Genomic DNA, 19,008 nt, shown 5'->3' with positions numbered 1-19,008 from the left:
AAACTGCACTGGGTGCCTCAGTGTATGCTGTATCTGCCGAGGGTTGAAGGAGGGCAGGGCCTGATCCACCTGAGCAGCAGGGGGGCTACCTTCCGTTTCCAGTTCCTGCAAAGGTTTCTGTACGGTCCTGCTGAGTTAGTGTGGAGGTTGCTGGCTTGGACCATTCTGAGTCAGCTAGGTGGCCTGGGACTGGAAATATATTTGGTTTTGATGGACTTGAAGCTGCTTAACATCAGACCTACCTGACTTCTACTGTGGGCTGTTCAAGGTGTGGAATTTGTTAAACAAAGAGAGACTGAGACATCATGACTCTTTGATTTGGCTACTCCAGGAACCAATCATACATGGCATCCATTTCAGTGCAGTCTGTCAAGTGGGGCCAACTCTGCTGAAGCGGTTCTGTGTGTCGAACATGGTGACTCTGGGACATGTAGTTCAGCTTGCAGGCCCAGACATGGACAATGCAGCTCCTCTTGCCTCCCACTTGGGACTGAGATCAACTCGTGTCCTCACTCTGCTGCTTAACAGATGGAGGGAAGCTCTCACAAATTGTGAGCGGACACTGTTGATCCAGTATTATAATGACTCTGGTAGACCTGATGAGGATAATGTTTTCCCTTCAATGAACATTTCCCTAGATTTTAAGGACTGTACAGAACCTCTTTTAAAAGTGAGAATTCCTTTTTCTTTTCAGGATCCAAATGGAAGGTCGGTGTACAAAACGTTTGTTAAAGTTCTGTACAAGGACAAATTACATGGTAGACCTGACACCCCATGGACGGCTCACTTAGGTCTGAGGGACAGTGTTGGACCTGAGTGGAGAGTGCTGTACAAACCACCATTGGTCAATATAGCTGCAGACCTGCAGTGGAGGGTCTTACATGGTATCGTGGCTGTTAATGCTTTTGTCTCTGTCATTAATTCTGATGTTAGTCATGATTGCCCATTTTGCTCTTATCGTGAAACTGTCTTTCATTGTTTCACTGTTTCATTGTGCCACTTTTTACTTTGCTGAAAAATGTTTTTGGGTTGTTTGGGGAAGTCTTTTTCCAAACCCATGTTCATTGTGGGCTACAGGTACTCTCAGAAACACAAGGCCAAATGCCAGCTTCTTAATTTCGTTCTGGGGAGTGCAAAGATGGTCGTGTACATGAGCAGAAGAAACAGACTGGAGGACGCTGGGGATGCTGATGCTGTCTTTGTGTTTATAAGAATATTAAGAGCTCATTTAACAGTTGATTTTTGCTACTGCACAATGATGGACGATCTGGAAAGTTCTCACAGTGTGTGGTGTTGTAAAAATGTACTTTGCTGTATTGTTGATGATGAGCTGATCTTGGGGAGTGTCCTGACATGATTTAGATTCTGTGAATCTGATGTTACTGACCATGTTGGTCTTTCTGTTGTAATTTTATTGTAATTTTTATTAACGTATTGTTGAAAGTTAAAAAAAAAGTCTCGGTCTTGCTCTTTCTCTCAGTCTCTGTCTCTCTGTCTCTCTCTGTCTCTGTCTCTTTGGGTCTCTGTCTCTCTCTATCTGTCTCTCAGTTCAATTGAATTCAATTCAAAGGGCTTCATTGGCATGAAAGTTTCAAAACAATGTTGCCAAAGCATCAAAATACAGTGTGGACAGTATACAATAACACTAATAATGAACATCAACAGCGTTAGTTTCAAATAAGACAACTGTACTTATTTAACTGAACTTTATTTGCGCTCTCAACAGCAGGTGACCACAGCCTACTGAACATTTCAACAAGTGCCTTTCACTAGCAGCGTGCCTTCCTCCTAACAGGAGGGTTACCGTAAAGACTGCGGTAGAAGTGACTAACAAAACAGGCTACTGTATTAACTGTATTATAGGCGCCAACAAAAGTTAACTTAACAAACTTAACAATCTCCCCTCTTTTTTAAAAACAAAAACTGCAAGGATAATATTTCAGGAAAACAAAACAAATGCTCAGTTATCAACAGTCAGGCTCAGTCATCTAGCTTCCAGTGCCTTAAGTAATACCAGGGAAGAGGCTCCCTTTTTGGTCAGACAGTCTGCCAGCTCTTCCTTTGTAGCTGACCAAAGAATACGATGAATCTTTTTGTTCTGGATAAGTTCTTTGATGCCACTTATTCTGACATAGAGCTGACATGAGTAGTCTGAGGGACTCTGATGAGCATGTAGGTGAGTCCTTCTGTAGATCTTTAGTTTTGAATTCTTCAAAACCCCTAGCCACAAGACGCGCTTTGGGTATTATACCATCAGGGGTTTCTTTCAGTGTACACACCCATCTAGTGGACACATGCCTTTGACCCATATCTTTTACCTCCTCAAACACCCCATCATTCTTCCAGCTACTGATTTAATCTAGTTTAGCCTTATCAAATGAAACACCATCTGTGACTAATACATCATTTTCCTGCATATCAGAGCATAGTTCTACACTATCCAGTGGATTAACCTGAAGATTGTCTACCTTAGTAAGATCAGCTGACCCCATAGTACCAGCGATGTCAGATAGTTCTAAGTACTGTAGGTTGTACCAGTTTATGTTATTTCTTGTAGCCTTTCCTGCTCGTCCCATCACTTTAGCTCTGTGAAACGCATCTGTTACATTATCCACACAGCTGATTGTTTGACCTGTTTTCAGCCCTAGGGAGGCTCCTACCCTTATGCCTGTCTGTTGATTATCCTTATGATTGTTACCCTCAGTGACATCTGTATCATTGTCTGTAACACCCCCAGCCTCACCGTTATTGTTCATATCAACATCTATGTCACAATCAGTACCAGGTATGTCCCCACTGTCATTGTTATCAACATCCACATCACTATCAGTAACAGGTACATTCATATTGCCCTCAGTAACATTCTCCGCAGGGTGCTCTAGACCCTCACTAGCACCTACTTCACTCTTATCAACCTTCCGCAACCTAGAATGATGAACCCTGACATAGGTCCCACTATGGCGTACAAAGATCACCACCCCATCTTGTCCTATCACGACTCCAGGACCTTTCCACGCAACACAGTCTGTCCTTTTGTAGAACACCTTGTCCCCAGTTTCATACGTCTCATCTGTTGGACGAAGTTGCTTTCGTAGAGCTCTTCTGATTCTCTCTGAGCACTCTGCCTCTGTGAAAGCTTTCCTTACTGCATATAATGCTGTTATGTGCTGTCCCACCCATGCACTCATAGTAGTTCCCTCCAAAGCAGGTGGCTGATCCACTAACACAGAGGGAAGGTTCGGATTCTGTCCAAACACCAGCTGATGTGGGCTGAAGCCATGTACGTTCTGCATTGTGTTCTTTGCCATGAGTGCCCAATCCAGTGCAGTTTTCCAGTCAACTCCATTGTCAAGTTTTACCTTCAGTATTATCTCTGTGAGCATTTGGTTATGGCGTTCCAGCAAGCCATTGCTCCATGGACTATAGCCAGCAGTCGTCTTTATCTTGATGTTGAAGTTCTCTGCCATGTCTCTTATTTCCTCATTGTTGAACTCGCCGCCATTGTCGCTGAAGAGACGCTCCGGTGGACCATGGACACTGATCCAGGAATGTCCAAAGCATTTCACTATCACTTGGTTTCTTTGAGGTCACAATGCCACCAGCACTGAAGCGTGTGAAGTGATCGATAATGTGCAGGTACCACACATTCGGTTCTAGCTCATGTAAATCTACTGCCACAGTCTCATTGTATCGGGAGGCCATGGGCAGACCAACAGCAGGCTTGGGCTTAGGCTTGCTGTACTTAAGACATATCTCACATTTTCCTACTATCTCCTCTAGAATAGCAGTGCTCTCATCATCAGTGTTTCCAGCATTTATCAGAAGCTTCTTCAGTTTGTCAACTGATGCATGTCCAAATTGCTTGTGAAGTTTCAGTAAAGCTTTGTGTTTTTGTTCCTTAGTCATATTCTCTGTGATGGCCAGGACCACATTCTCATATGTATCACATGGGGACTCATTATCCATTATGTTCAGACAGTAGTGTCCTAAGGAGGTCATCTCCAGAGCTATCGGTTGCTGAAACATTATTGCTGTATCGTTCGCCAAGTTCAGCACAGCTCCTGCTCTCTTTAGAGACGTTTTACTCAGCAGTAAAGGGATGTCAGATGGGACCACTTCTGTGTCTATACAGCATTTTGTTTCTCCTATCTTGACTGGTATCTTGACCTTTTTTGTCGAATGTACAACTCGCCCATCCCCAAACTTGAAGGCTTGCTACTCTCTGTGTTAACTATTTTCTTTACTTCTTTCTCATTTAGTGCCCCTACATAGTTATTCAGCCATTTTTCACCACAGACAGTCAGTCCTTGTGCACTCCGTGTCAATGACAGCTGATCCCAGAGCCTCAACCATGAATATTTCCGTATCCGATTCCTTAGAAAACAGCGTTATATTACACTCATCAGGTTCTTCTGTGCATTTATTTTCTTCTGTCATCTTTACGTGTTCTTTCTTATGTGGGCAATCTTTCACCCAGTGGAATGTGCTTTGACAAATCCCACACTTAGTTCGTCTTCCGTACTTATCAAGTGGATTTGTGCCTGCGAGTGGTCCTCTAGCTTGCACACTTTGGGTTCGTGGGTGCGGTTTTCTTTGATCTGTATAGTAGGCTGCATCCTGACTCACATTAATGGCTCCCGCCTTCTGCTCATGTTTTTCTCCGAATATGCGTTTCAGTGCTGACGTCATATCATCAAAAGTGTGCTTACCACATGCAGTCAATGCCAGTTGCTTGTCTTTCACATCAAGACCTGCTGTATCCAGTAGTTTAAACGCCAAAACAGTGTCGGGCAGAACCATCTCGAATTTACGGATCCTGTTGTATTTCTGTTCAAAATCAACAATAAAGTCCACCATCGAGATGCCATTTTCCCTCGATATTCGATCAAACTCAGAATAGGCTTCGTAGGCCTGGTCCTTCTCTTCTCTTAAAAAAACCTTGTCAAGTTCCCCAATCAAAGTGGTCATTCCATCATCCTTATTTAGATCATACACATTTATTCCTAAAGCAGTATCCCTCGCTATACCTGTCAACGATAGAGCCACAGCCAACGCTTGCTTTTTCTTGTCCAAGTTCGTCACCCGTCTCTATATTTCCACTTCATTTTTCCAGTTTTCATACGGCTTCTTTTCATCAAATCCAGGAGACTGTCTGAAGTCATTCGAGGCAACCATCCTCTGCTACCAATGTTAGTTTCAAATAAGACAACTGTACTTATTTAACTGAACTTTATTTGTGCTCTCAACAGCAAGTGGCCACAGCCTACCGAACATTTCAACAAGTGCCTTTCACTAGCAGCACGCCTTCCTCCTAACAGGAGGGTTACCGTAAAGACTGCAGTAGAAGTGACTAACAAAACAGGCTACCGTATTAACTGTATTATAGGCACCAACAAAAGTTAACTTAACAAACTTAACAAACACAACATTAGCAATCAATAAAGAAACAATAAAACAACAATAACAATAAAGAAACAATTAAACAACAATAACAATAAAGAAATAGAAGTAGATCAGAAGGTGGAGCATGGGTTGTGAGGAGACTATACCTGTCATGTGTTGTGCTTCTTGTCTCTCAGGCTGGAACATGACCTGACATATCTTGCTGCATCTATGTGCTGACACTGTTTTCCCCAAGTACATGTTGCATCTTAGTCTGGTCACACAATGTGTCCAAGTCTTGGAATTTACATTTAATTTTTGTTAAGAACTTTGTTCTTAAGTCTTCATATGTGCTACATTGTAGCAGGAAGAGTTGCTCTGTCTCCACCTGTCTCTGTGGACAGAGCTGACACAGCCTGTCTCCTCTAGGCAGCAGGTCTGCCTGTGTCGGACAGTGTCTATGGCCAAGCTGTGATCACTGAGTCTGTACATAGTCAGTGTCCTCCTCAGTTTCTGGTCTGTCACGGTGGTCAATAGTCTGCCATTGTGTACTGTGTGTTTACAGCCAAATAACATTGAAGTTTGCTTTGAGTTTTTGTGATAGATGTTCAGTGGTTAATGGAATGTTCTTGTTCTTTAGCTATAATGTGGTTGGGCCAGATTGTTTGAGGACTGTCCTGATGACTTGTGCTGTTGGCTGAGCTGAGCCTCAGGACCAGCTGGCTGAGGAGACTCCTCTCTTTGTTCTCCGCTTGGTAACTGAGAGCTTTGTGATGGTAGGAGTCGGGGTCACTTGCTTTTAGGTGTTGGTAGAATGTGATTGCTCCTTTTTGCATTGTTATTAACAAGGGAAACTGGCCCGGTTCTGCTCGGCATCCATTGTTGGGCATGTTCCTTTGCACTCTGAGAATGCTCTTGCAAATCTCAGTGTGCAGGGTTTCGATTGGGTGTTTGTCCCAGTTTTCAAAGTCTTGATTTACAAGAGGACCCCACACTTCACTACCATATAGTAACATTGGCTCAGTTATGGATTTGAATATTTTGAGCCATGTTCTAACAGGTATGTCTATGTTTGAAGATTTTTTTTATCGTATAGAAAGCCATTCTTCCCTTGTCTCTGAGATCATTAATGGCGAGGTTGAAATTTCCTGTCGAGGTAATTATTAGTCCCAAATATGTGTAGCTGTGTGTGTGTTCTATGTCAGTGGAGCCTAGTAAGAACCTGTTTGGGTTTCCCTGACACCTGGGTCGTTTCTGGAAGACCATAATTCTAGTCTGTTTCAGATGAACTGTCAGAGCCCAGGTCTGACAGAAGTTTAGCAGATGATCCAGTTGCTGTTGCAATGCCTCCTCAGATGGAGCTAATGTTAGATCATCTGTAAAGGGTAGGCATTTAATTTGTGTGTCAGAGCGGGTGAGACCAGGGATATCTGATTGTTCTAGAGATTTTGCCAGTTCATCAATATAAATGTTAAACAAGGTGGGGCTGAGACTGCAGCCATGTTTTACACCCCTACTTTGGGGTAAAAATCTGTTTCCATATTGGCAATTTTCACAGCACAATTATTATTTGTATACATGTTTTAATTATGTCATATGTTTCCCCCCTACACCTTTTTAATTAATTCAGGAACAGACCGTTGTGCCAAATTGAGTCAAATGCTTTTTGAAATCTACAAAGCCAGAGAAGATGTTGTCTTTGTTTTCGTGGACATGTTTATTAATGAGGATGTGGAGGGTATAGATATGGACTGTAGTTCGATGTTGTGATGTAAAACCAGTTTGACTCTTGCTCAGGACATTATGTTCGCTGAGGAAGTCTTGCAGTCGGTTGTTTAGGATGCTGCAGAATAACTTCCTCAGGTTGCTACTGACACATATGCCTCGGTAATTGTTTGGGTCAAATTTTTTCAATTTTTAAAGATTGGTGTGACTAATCCCTTGCTCCAGATGTCAGGAAAATGTCCCATGCTCAGAACGAGGTTGAATCATTTTAATATGGCAGCGTTGAACTTGTGGTTGCTAAATTTCAGCCTTTCATGTAAAATACCATCAGGACCACTGGCCTTCCTTGGTTGTAGGGCCTAAAAGAAAAAGTTCTAAAAGGTTAAAGACTTAGTCAGTTAGGTCATGATGAGTGTGTTGCACTGGGTGATCTTCCTCTTACTGCTGCTGGAGGAGCCACTGATTCATGGAGCCAAGGCTGGATGTACACGACTGGTGCTCTCCAGGACTTTCCAGGAAACCGGTTTCCACCAGGAACATCACCCTACAGCGCATAGTGGCTGCAGCAGGATGGGGACTTGACAGACTGAGGCGGTAGCTCAGCTGCTCAATATGAGCTCTACATGCCGCACGAGAGACTTTTTAAAGCTACGGATTACAAAACTGTCTGAAGAAGAGCTGAAGATGATGAGGGACTATGACAGGGGAGCAGAGCAGCCACACAGAAATGACCTTTTTCCAGAACTTGAGGAGTATTGAGCTCAGTGTGGGAGGTGATGAGGACATGGTTTTCTTTTTTCTAATTTGTGTGATGAGGGCAAGTCCTGGCTGTATTATTGGGTTTTGTTTTATGTGTTGTGTAAATTGTGTAAACACTACATCATGTCACGTTGTGTGTCTTGGGACAGAGCTCCTCCTCTGGTGCTCGCCCCGAGGTTTCCTCCTAGTTTTTCTTCCTGTTAAAGGTTTGTAGGGAGCTGTTCCTCATCCGATGTGAGGGTCTAAGGACAGGATGTTGTGTTGCTGCACCCCCCCCCACCCCAGCCCCCACCAGAGGCGAATTTGTCGAATTTGCAATTGTTATGTCTGGCTATGCAAGTAGAGTTGATTTAAGTTAGAAATTTTGAAATTCTGTTTGTTGTACAAATGCTTGTTTAGACTACTCAAGGTTTCCCCCCTGAAATGCTGAGCTGGATTATAAAAAGATGATCATGTTTGAATATCAGCTGTTGGACAGGAATGTAATCTGAATAAATGTACTTTTCAAATCAAATCTCTCTCTCCTTTAGGTATGTAGATGATGTGATTTCTCGGATTGGCAGAATGTTTCCTGACATGACAATAGAACTGTTCAGACCCAATGGAAGCTCTGCTGTCCTGCTGGTATGTCTGTCTGTCTTTCCTGCTGGTATGTCTGTCTTTCCTGCTGGTATGTCAGTCCATCTCTCTGTCTGTCTGTCTGTCTGTCTGTCTGTCTGTCTGTCTGTCTGTCTGTCTGTCTGTCTGTCTGTCTGTGTCTATGTGTCTGTCTGTCTGTCCTGCTGGTCTATCTGTCTGTCTGTCTGTCTGTCCTGTTGGTATGTCTGACTGTCTGTCTGTCTGTCTTCCTTTCTGTAAATACATAGATAAAGATAAAATAAAATGTCTACCTCTATCATGGATACATGTAAAACTTAGAACTGTGCAATATGTCTGAAAATGTCACAATTAACAAAGTTTCATATCAGATGACCACAACTTTCATCAGCATGTTATCACAGATGTTGAATCAGTTCACCTGGACACAACGTTTATTGATACATATGTTTCATCATCATCTAGGTGTCCTCATCAGTCTCACCTGACTGCAGGTACCCCCACCCTTATAAACTGACTGCAGGTACCCCACCCTTATAAACTGACTGCAGGTATCCCCACCCTTATAAACTGACTGCAGGTACCCCACCCTTATAAACTGACTGCAGGTATCCCCACCCTTATAAACTGACTGCAGGTACCCCACCCTTATATACTGACTGCAGGTATCCCCACCCTTATAAACTGACTGCAGGTACCACCCTTATAAACTGACTGCAGGTACCCCACCCGTATAAATTGACTGCAGGTATCCCCACCCTTATAAACTGACTGCAGGTACCCCACCCTTATAAACTGACTGCGGGTACCCCACCCGTATAAATTGACTGCAGGTATCCCCACCGTTATAAACTGACTGCAGGTATCCCCACCTTTATAAACTGACTGCAGGTATCCCCACCCTTATAAACTGACTGCAGTTATCCCCACCCTTAGAAACTGACTGTAGATATCCCCACCCTTATAAACGGACTGCAGGTATCCCCACCTTTATAAACTGACTGCAGGTACCCCCACCCTTAGAAACTGACTGCAGGTATCCCCACCCTTAGAAACTGACTGCAGGTATTCCACCTTTAGAAACTGACTGTAGGTATCCCCACCCCTTTAAACTGACTGCAGGTATTCCACCCTTATAAACTGACTGCAGGTACCCCCACCCTTATAAACTGACTGCAGGTATTCCACCCTTATAAACTGACTGCAGATATCCCCACCCTTATAAACTGACTGCCGGTATCCCACCCTTATAAACAATACAATGGCATAACGACCCAAACCAACCACCAGTTTCATATGCAGATATGGGTGTAACATTAACTAGAGTTACAATGGTCATGTGTACTATTCACACAGGGTTGGGGAATAGTTGCAGTCACAGCACTGTAAGACCGTGACAGATGTACTCTTGTGTGCTATTGTAACAAGTGTCTGAAATTGAGATTTGTAGATGTTCGCTTTTGATTTTTTTTAAAAACACAAACCAATCAAACAATGGACGCACAACTACAACTCCTCCCCACTGCCCACCCTCCCAACAGACCAATACAAAATCTCCCACCACACTCCCACCCTGCCTGACATGCCATCTGAAACAACACGAATTAGATTAAATCATAACAAAAACTAACAAAGTAAACAAGTAACAACTATAAATTAAATGAACAAAGGAATAGGGGGGAAAATTAGCTAAAAGAATAAACAAATAAGCAAAAGGGAAAAGGAGAATAAATGAGAGAAGGTTGAGATTTAGATTGTAAGCCCATCAAACCTGGCCATCAACTGAGCATCTAACTCCTCCACAAAGTCTAAAAAGGGCTTCCATGTCGAGTGAAGTTTGGATATAGATCCTCAAAGATGGAGCGCCAGAACTGCGTTAGTTTCTGGCAGGACCAGAACATATGTAAGAGACTGGCAGTGGCTTGTTTGCGTCTGTCACATGTTGGGTCTAAATCTGGGTTAAGTTTAGCCAATTTCTCTTTGCACCAGTGCAGGCAGTGCACTACTTTGAACTGGATTACGCCATGTCTTGTGCATATAGAGGAGAAGTGTGTCCTCTTAATTACCAGATCCCAAGTGTACTCTGGAATGGACATATCCATATCACTCTCCCACCGATTTGTTTAGGGGTTCAAGTGGTATTTGGTCTAAACTATTACAATTGACAATTTCATTTAGCAGGCGCTTTTATCCAAAGCAATGTACATCTTAAAGTTAATACAACACAAGCAAGGCTCTAGTCAGGAGGCGACAACGCAAGTGCCATAAAACCTAGGTTCAAGTCCGATAGGACATAGGTGGTGTTAATTGCATAATACAATTTACTGATATACTCTTTTTCAGCAGGATTAATTTCAAGAATGTAATCCATTTGGGTCTTTGGAGGCAGAGCTGGGAAACGATTAAATTTAGATTGAGTAAAATCATGAATCTGCGCATGTCTTAAAAAGGGACTTCAAGGTAAATTAAACTTCTCAGATGGCTGATTGAAAGGCGCAAAACGTCATCAATAAATAGGTCCTTCAAACTGAATATTCCAATGAGTCTCCAAAGTTCAAAGCTCCATCAGAAATAGAGGGGACAAAAGACTGATTTTTTTTTTTGTAATAGGGGTACCAATAGGGAGAGCTTTAAATTTGAAAGCCTGTCTAAATTGTTTCCAAAGATTAGTAGACTCAATTGAATGGGTTATCAATAAACTTGGATATAGGATGAGCCCAAGGGAGTGCTGAGCAGAGAAAAGAGTGCAGAAATGAATGAGAGACATATGACGTCTCAAAGGCTAACCAACGTGGAATTTCGGTGCCGATGAAGTTCGCTTGCAAAAAGGACAGTGCTCTCCCATTACAGGACCAGTGATATTGCTGATCTGCTTCTGGTGTGGGAAGATGGTAGAGCGAATTCACATTTGTTGTGGCCTCACCCAGTACCGGTGTAGGAAGATGCCGGCGCAAATTCACATTGCGGTGGCCTTGCCTAGTACCGTCCATGCAGTGTCTTTGTCCACGTCTGCGTCCAAGTTTTGTCTTCGTTTGATGGCTGGGAGAGCTTGGTCTGCTGTGTCCTGTGGACCCAGGGACCATGGCCCTGCCCGGAACAGTTCCCGAGGAGGTAACATTGAGGGCAGTCTGACAGGACGCTGAAGCGGGGCAGGCTAAGCTAATTGCTAGCCCATGCAGACTGGCAGTTCCGATAATACCGAGGGCAGTCTCGCGGCAGCCTCGCCTAGAGTTGACTGTGGTGATTTTGGTATCATCTTTGGAGAGGTGGGAGAGGTGTCTGGCCAGGAGAACTGGCGTTGGATCGGCTGGGGGAGCCCGGTCTGCTGCGTCCAGTGGGCCCAGGGACCACGACCCCTGCCCTGAGCTGTGCCCGAAGAGGAAATACCGAGGGCGGTCTGACAGGATGCGGAAGCGGGGCAGGCTAAGCTAACTGCTAGCCCTTGCAGACCGGCAGTTCCGACAGTCATCCTGGCTGGTGTTCATTCCCTTGGAAAGTGATTTTTTATTTTTTAGTTTGGATACATCTGTGTTAGTTTGTGTATATATATATATAGTTTGGATATGTGTGTTCTTGTAGTTTTTGGAAATGTGTTTTTGTCTTTGTGTTGCACTGCTATGGGCTGGGGGAAACGATATTTCGTTTCATTTCATTTAATTTCATGTGTGCAAGTACATGAAATACTGAAAACGCAAGTAAAATGACAAATAGTGTTCCTGAGTCCTGATTCCTGTACTTGGTAAGGCCATTCCACCAGCTTCGAAAGGTTTCTGAGGGACTGGTTTGCATGTCTGAGGCATTTTTCCATTCCAAATAAAGGATGAAATAAATTCATCTAGTGAAGAGAATACTTTCTTTTTAATAATAAAAAAGGTATAGATTGAAAGAGGTTTAAAAATGTGGGCAATATATTCATTTTACCTGCATTAATCCGACATGCGAGAGATAGAGGGAGCCCAGACCAGCGTTCCAGATCAAGTTTAGTACAGCCTAGCAGATTTAGAAAGTTAAGTTATAAAAAGATCATTATGTCTCCGTGTTACAACAATTCCAAGATAAGTAAATTTGGGCACCCGGGTAGGGTAGCAGTCTATTCCATTGCCTGCTTACACAGGGATCGCCGCTTCGAATCCCTGTGTTAACTTTGGCTTGGTTGGGTGTCCCTACAGACACAATTGGCTGTGTCTGTGGGAGGGAAGCCAGACGTGAGTGGATAAAAACGTCAGCTAAATGACTGTAATGTAATGTAATGTGGGTATGTGTCCTGGTCGCTGAACTAGCATCTCCTCTGGTCAGTCGGGGCGCCTGTTTGGAGGGGAGGGGGGTAGTGTGATCCTCCCGTACGCTACGTCCCCCTGGTGAAACTCCTCACTGTCAGGTGAAAAGAAGCGGCTGGCCGCGCCAAATGTATCGGAGGAGGTATGTGGTAGTCTTCAGCCCTCCCTGGATCAAGAGAGGGGTGGAGCAGCGACCAGGATGGTTTGGAATAGTGGGGTAATTTGCTAAGGACAATTGGGGAGAAAAGGTGGGGCTGTGAGATAAGTAAATTTGTTAGATGAAATCTTGAACGTAAGGGAGCTAAGTAGACATTTATCTGCCACGGAGTTAACTGGGATTAGTTCACTTTTATGTTAGTTGAGTTTATATCCAGAAACAATTCCAAAATCCTTCAATAATGTCAAGTTCTTGGGGATGCGGATTAAGGCACCAGATACAAAAACCAACCGGTCATTAGCAAAAAGTGATGCGTTATATTCCCGGTCTCTGTGAATACCATGGATGTTGTGGTTGTTACGCAGGGCTATGGCGAGAGGCCCTGTTATGATTGCAAAGAGCAGGGGGCATAAAGGGCACCCCTGTCTAGTTCCTCTACGTCACTGGAAAGAGGAAGAGATTACATCATTTGTACATATCGAGACAAGATTGAGATGGTTTGAACATGTGTGGAGGTGCAGATGGCTGATGTGACAGAGGAAGATGCAGAGGACTAGAAGAGATGGAAACGGATGATCCACTGTGGCAACCTGTAACGGGAGCAGATGAAAGTAGTAGTATGTGATGGTTTACGGTAAACATCAATCAAATGTCCCTCATCACCAATTGCAATTTCAGTCTAAGAAGGCTAAGCTGTCATTTTTCACATCCACCCTGGTGACCTTGATGTAGTTATCCACAGAGTTAATGTGGTGGGTGAAATGTGCTACATCCTGAGATGTAATTTTAACCCAGGTGTTGTCCACAAATCTGAACCACTGGCTACGTGGTGTCTCTGGATAGGACATCGGAGCCCTCTTTTCCCACTTCCTCCATGTCAAGTTGGCCACTGAAGGTGAGACTGGGGAACCCATAGCACACACTTGCTTCTGCCTGTAGTACTGCCCGTTGTATGTGGAGTACGTGGACTGAAGACACAGTTTTGTTTTTGGTCGTTATGTCACTGTATTGTTTCTAAAGGTGGGGATACCTGCAGTCAGTTGAGACTGAAGAGGTCACTTAGATAAGCGATGAAACGTTTCTGTCTCAATAAACGTTTTGTCCAGATGAACTAATTAGACTTTCTTTCACTCTGGGTCATTGCTACACAATATTAAAGGACACCTACTGCTCTGTCCCCCGTGTAGCCTTGGGACTCTCTGATCAATGTCTGATTCATCTTACCCCAACCTACAGGCAGAAACTAAAATCTGCAAAGCCTATGGTTAGAACTGTGAGGAAATGGGTCATTGAGTCAAAAATGGAGCTACAGGTCTGCCTTGACTGCACTGATTTGAGTGTTTTTGAGGCTGCATCTACAGACCTGGATGAACTTACTGACACTGTGACATCCTACACAAGCTTTTGTGAAGACGTGTGCTCCCACCAAAACTTCCGGTACCTTTGGCAACAATAAACCCTGGTTCACAGCAAAACTCAGACATCTTTGTCAGGCCAAAGAGGAAGCCTACAGGAGTGGAGATAGGATCCGGTACAACAAAGCCAGAAATACACTTACAAAGGAGATCAGAGAAAAGCAGGTTTTCTGCCAGCGACCCAGCAACAGTCTGGAGAGGTTTGAAAGTCATTACCAACTACAGGAGACCATCCCCCAACACTGCAGGGAACCATCAACTGGCTGATGATCTAAATTGGTTTTACTGCAGGTTTGAAAAGCAAACCTTCACACCCCTCAACCTCTCTGGCCACAACACAAGACCAACTGCACTCCCTACCAGCCACTCTCCCCTCCCCACCGAACCCCCACTCGACACGCAGGATCTGTGTTGAGGACGTGTGTCAGCTCTTTAGAGACAGAAGACCAGGAAGGCACCGGGCCCAGATGGTACGTCACCCTCCTGTCTTAACGTCTGTGCTGACCAGCTGACCCCCCATTTTCACACTGATCTTCAGCAGATCACTGGAGCTGTGTGAAGTCCCCTCCTGCTTCAGGAGTGCCACTATCATTGCGGTCCCCAAGAAACCCCGTATCACAGAATTAAATGACTGCAGACCCATTGCCCTAACATCTGTGATCATGAAAATGTTTGAGAGACTGGTATTGGCCCACCTGAAAGAAATCACAGGCCCCCCTACTCGACCCCCTGCAGTTTACCTACCAAGCAAACTGGTCAGTGGAGGATGTAGTCAACATGGGATTGCACTACATCTTCCAACACCTCAACATCCCAGGGACATATGCAAGGGTCCTGTTTGGGAACTTCAGGTCAGTGTTCAACGCCATCTTCCCAGATATCATCCACTCTAAACTCAACCGGCTCACTACCAGCCCCCATCTGCCAGTGGATTAAAAACTTCCTGACAAGCAGGCGACAGCTGGTGAGGCCGGTAAAAATCTTATCCAGCATCTGGACAATCAGCACTGGCACCCCCCCAACCAATGTGTGCTCTCCCCTCTACTCTTCTCCCTCTACACAAATGACTGCAACACAGGTGACCTGTCTGTTAAACTCCTGAAGTTTGCAGATGACACAACCATCATCGGCCTTATCCGGGATGGTAACGAGTCTGCATATAGATGGGAGGTTGAACGGCTGGCCCTCTGGTGCGGCCATAACAACCTGGAGCTGGACACACTCAAAACAGTGGAGATGACTGTGGACTTCAGGAGGAGCCCCCCAACACTGCTCCCCCTCACCATACTCAACAGCACGGTGTCTGTAGTGAAAACCAACATATTTCTGGGTTCCACAATCTCCCAGGACCTAAGGTGGACATCCAACATAGACACAATCATCAAACAGGCCCAACAGAGGATGTACTTTCTCCGCCAGCTCAGGAAGTTCAACCTGCCTCAGGAACTGCTGATTCAGTTTGACACTGCAATAATCCAGTCTGTCCCCTGCACATCCATCATTTTCTGGTTTGGATTGGCCACCAAACAGGACAGGGACAGATTATAATGGACAGTTAGGTCTGCAGAGAAAATCATTGGTGCCCACCGTCCCTCAATTCAGGACATATACACCTCTAGAGTCAAAAAACGGGCAGGCAACATCACTGCAGACCCATCACACCCTGGTCACAACTTGTTCCAACTCCTCCCATCTGGTAGGTGCTACATAGCACTGTACCCCAAAGCAACCAAATATAAAAAAGTTTCTTTCCGCGAGCTGTCATTCTGATGAACACTTGACACTATCAATAAATCCAGCAATGTTGTATATACTGTACTGTACATGTTGTATGTACTGTACTGTACATTGTATGTATACTGGTGCATTCTGTCATGTCCATCTATCTCAGGCATGTATGCAAGTAACCTGCTAACATGTATTTCAGCATCTCTGATGTATTCTCTGCACCATTGCACCTTATCACCTCTTATTTCACCTGTATAAGTCAGTCCTTGTGTATATATGTGAAGATTGTTGTAGTGTTGTTATTCTATGTTAAGTACACTGAGAGAGCCACATTCCATGTAGTGCAAACCTACATGGCCAATAAACATGATTCTGATTCTAATGATGAGGAAGATGCCAAGCACTGTACAGATGCCACTGGAACAGCCTAGAACCTGAGCCACACAACCATCATCACTATGTAGACCTGACAGCAGGACAGAGTACACATGCACACAAGAGAAACTCGCATCACACCATTCACATACTTAGAAGAAGAGACAAGAAAAAACATTAGTCACACATCGTAGTGAGAGTTTTTCTTTTTGTAGTCTAAAGTCTAATAATTCCCATTGTAATTCTTATGGTGTCTTTCTCTTGCCCTCTGCCTCACTCTCGTTCTTTCTCCCAGGTGACTCTGGGGAAGATTTTGAAGGCCATTGTCGTCATGCGATCTTTGTTCATTGACAGAACTGTTGTCAAAGGATTCAATGAGAGTGTTTATTCTGAGGATGGAAAGGTAATTTACGTCTCGATGTATGCTCAATAATCCAGGTGTAGAAAGTTGAATCAGTTCATGATTAAATTTTCTGGGGGTGGTGCTTAAGCTCCCTTCTACAACTCCATTTTTCAACTCTACATATATCTGTCTATGTTGTGTATATCTAGCCACTAAATCTTTATAGTGTGTAACTATTTACTAAATGTGTATTTATTTTATTTTATTTATTTTATTACCTTATTGATCCCCGTGGGGAACTTCTTCCTCTGCATTTAACCCATCCTAGCTGTGTAGCTAGGAGCAGTGGGCAGCTGCCGTGCAGCGCCCAGGGACCAACTCCAGTTGGTCTTGCCATGCCTCGGTCAGGGGCACAGACAGGAGCATCAACCCTAACATGCATGTTTTTTTGATGGTGGGGGAAACCGGAACACCCGGAGAAAACCCACGCAGACACGGGAAGAACATGCAAACGCCACACAGAAAGGACCTGAGATGACCCCCCAAGGTTGGACAACCCTGGGGTTCGAACCTAGGATCTTCTTGCTGTGAGGCGACAGCGTTAACCACTGCGCCACCGTGCCGCCCAAATAATAACTTTATACAAAATGCATATAGTGTAGCACTATTTACTGGAAAAAAAATACATACACACGCGCGCACACACACACACACACACACACACACACACACACACACACATATATATATACACTACCGTTCAAAAGTTTGGGATCACCCAAACAATTTTGTGTTTTCCATGAAAAGTCACACTTATTCACCACCATATGTTGTGAAATGAATAGAAAATAGAGTCAAGACATTGACAAGGTTAGAAATAATGATTTGTATTTGAAATAAGATTTTTTTTACATCAAACTTTGCTTTCGTCAAAGAATCCTCCATTTGCAGCAATTACAGCATTGCAGACCTTTGGCATTCTAGCTGTTAATTTGTTGAGGTAATCTGGAGAAATTGCACCCCACGCTTCCAGAAGCAGCTCCCACAAGTTGGATTGGTTGGATGGGCACTTCTTTGAGCAGATTGAGTTTCTGGAGCATCACATTTGTGGGGTCAATTAAACGCTCAAAATGGCCAGAAAAAGAGAACTTTCATCTGAAACTCGACAGTCTATTCTTGTTCTTAGAAATGAAGGCTATTCCATGCGAGAAATTGCTAAGAAATTGAAGATTTCCTACACCGGTGTGTACTACTCCCTTCAGAGGACAGCACAAACAGGCTCTAACAGGTACTATTTAATGAAGATGCCAGTTGGGGACCTGTGAGGCGTCTGTTTCTCAAACTAGAGACTCTAATGTACTTATCTTCTTGCTCAGTTGTGCAACGCGGCCTCCCACTTCTTTTTCTACTCTGGTTAGAGCCTGTTTGTGCTGTCCTCTGAAGGGAGTAGTACACACCGGTGTAGGAAATCTTCAATTTCTTAGCAATTTCTCGCATGGAATAGCCTTCATTTCTAAGAACAAGAATAGACTGTCGAGTTTCAGATGAAAGTTCTCTTTTTCTGGCCATTTTGAGCGTTTAATTGACCCCACAAATGTGATGCTCCAGAAACTCAATCTGCTCAAAGAAGTGCCCATCCAACCAATCCAACTTGTGGGAGCTGCTTCTGGAAGCGTGGGGTGCAATTTCTCCAGATTACCTCAACAAATTAACAGCTAGAATGCCAAAGGTCTGCAATGCTGTAATTGCTGCAAATGGAGGATTCTTTGACGAAAGCAAAGTTTGATGTAAAAAAAATCTTATTTCAAATACAAATCATTATTTCTAACCTTGTCAATGTCTTGACTCTATTTTCTATTCATTTCACAACATATGGTGGTGAATAAGTGTGACTTTTCATGGAAAACACAAAATTGTTTGGGTGATCCCAAACTTTTGAACGGTAGTGTAGATAGATACATAAACACACACACACACACACATACATATATATATATATATATATATATATATATATATATATATATATATATATATATATATATATATATATATAGGAAAGGGTTTAACCACATTAGCAGCTGATGAGTGTGCGACGCACGAAACAGGCCTGTACTGCAATGCATTAATATATATATATATATATATATATATATATATATATATATATATATATATATATATATATATATATATATATATATATATATGTAAAATCAACGCCACAGATACAGAAAAAAAAAGTTTTAC

The 19,008-nt window shown here is 43.5% G+C and overlaps 1 protein-coding gene across 1 annotated transcript in view; it reads left to right on the top strand.

Moving 5' to 3' along the window:
* Positions 1-19,008, top strand: part of med27 (mediator complex subunit 27) — a 52,964-nt gene that overhangs the window by 22,385 nt on the left and 11,571 nt on the right. Inside the window, exons 4-5 of the mRNA XM_056289193.1 lie at positions 8,397-8,490; positions 16,711-16,818. Coding sequence (XP_056145168.1) covers positions 8,397-8,490; positions 16,711-16,818 — 202 coding nt within the window. The remainder of the gene's footprint in view (positions 1-8,396; positions 8,491-16,710; positions 16,819-19,008) is intronic.

The sequence above is a fragment of the Lampris incognitus genome, chromosome 1 (assembly GCF_029633865.1).
Source record: "Lampris incognitus isolate fLamInc1 chromosome 1, fLamInc1.hap2, whole genome shotgun sequence".
NCBI lineage: Eukaryota > Metazoa > Chordata > Actinopteri > Lampriformes > Lampridae > Lampris > Lampris incognitus.
This window is presented reverse-complemented; position numbering and strand designations above follow the sequence as displayed.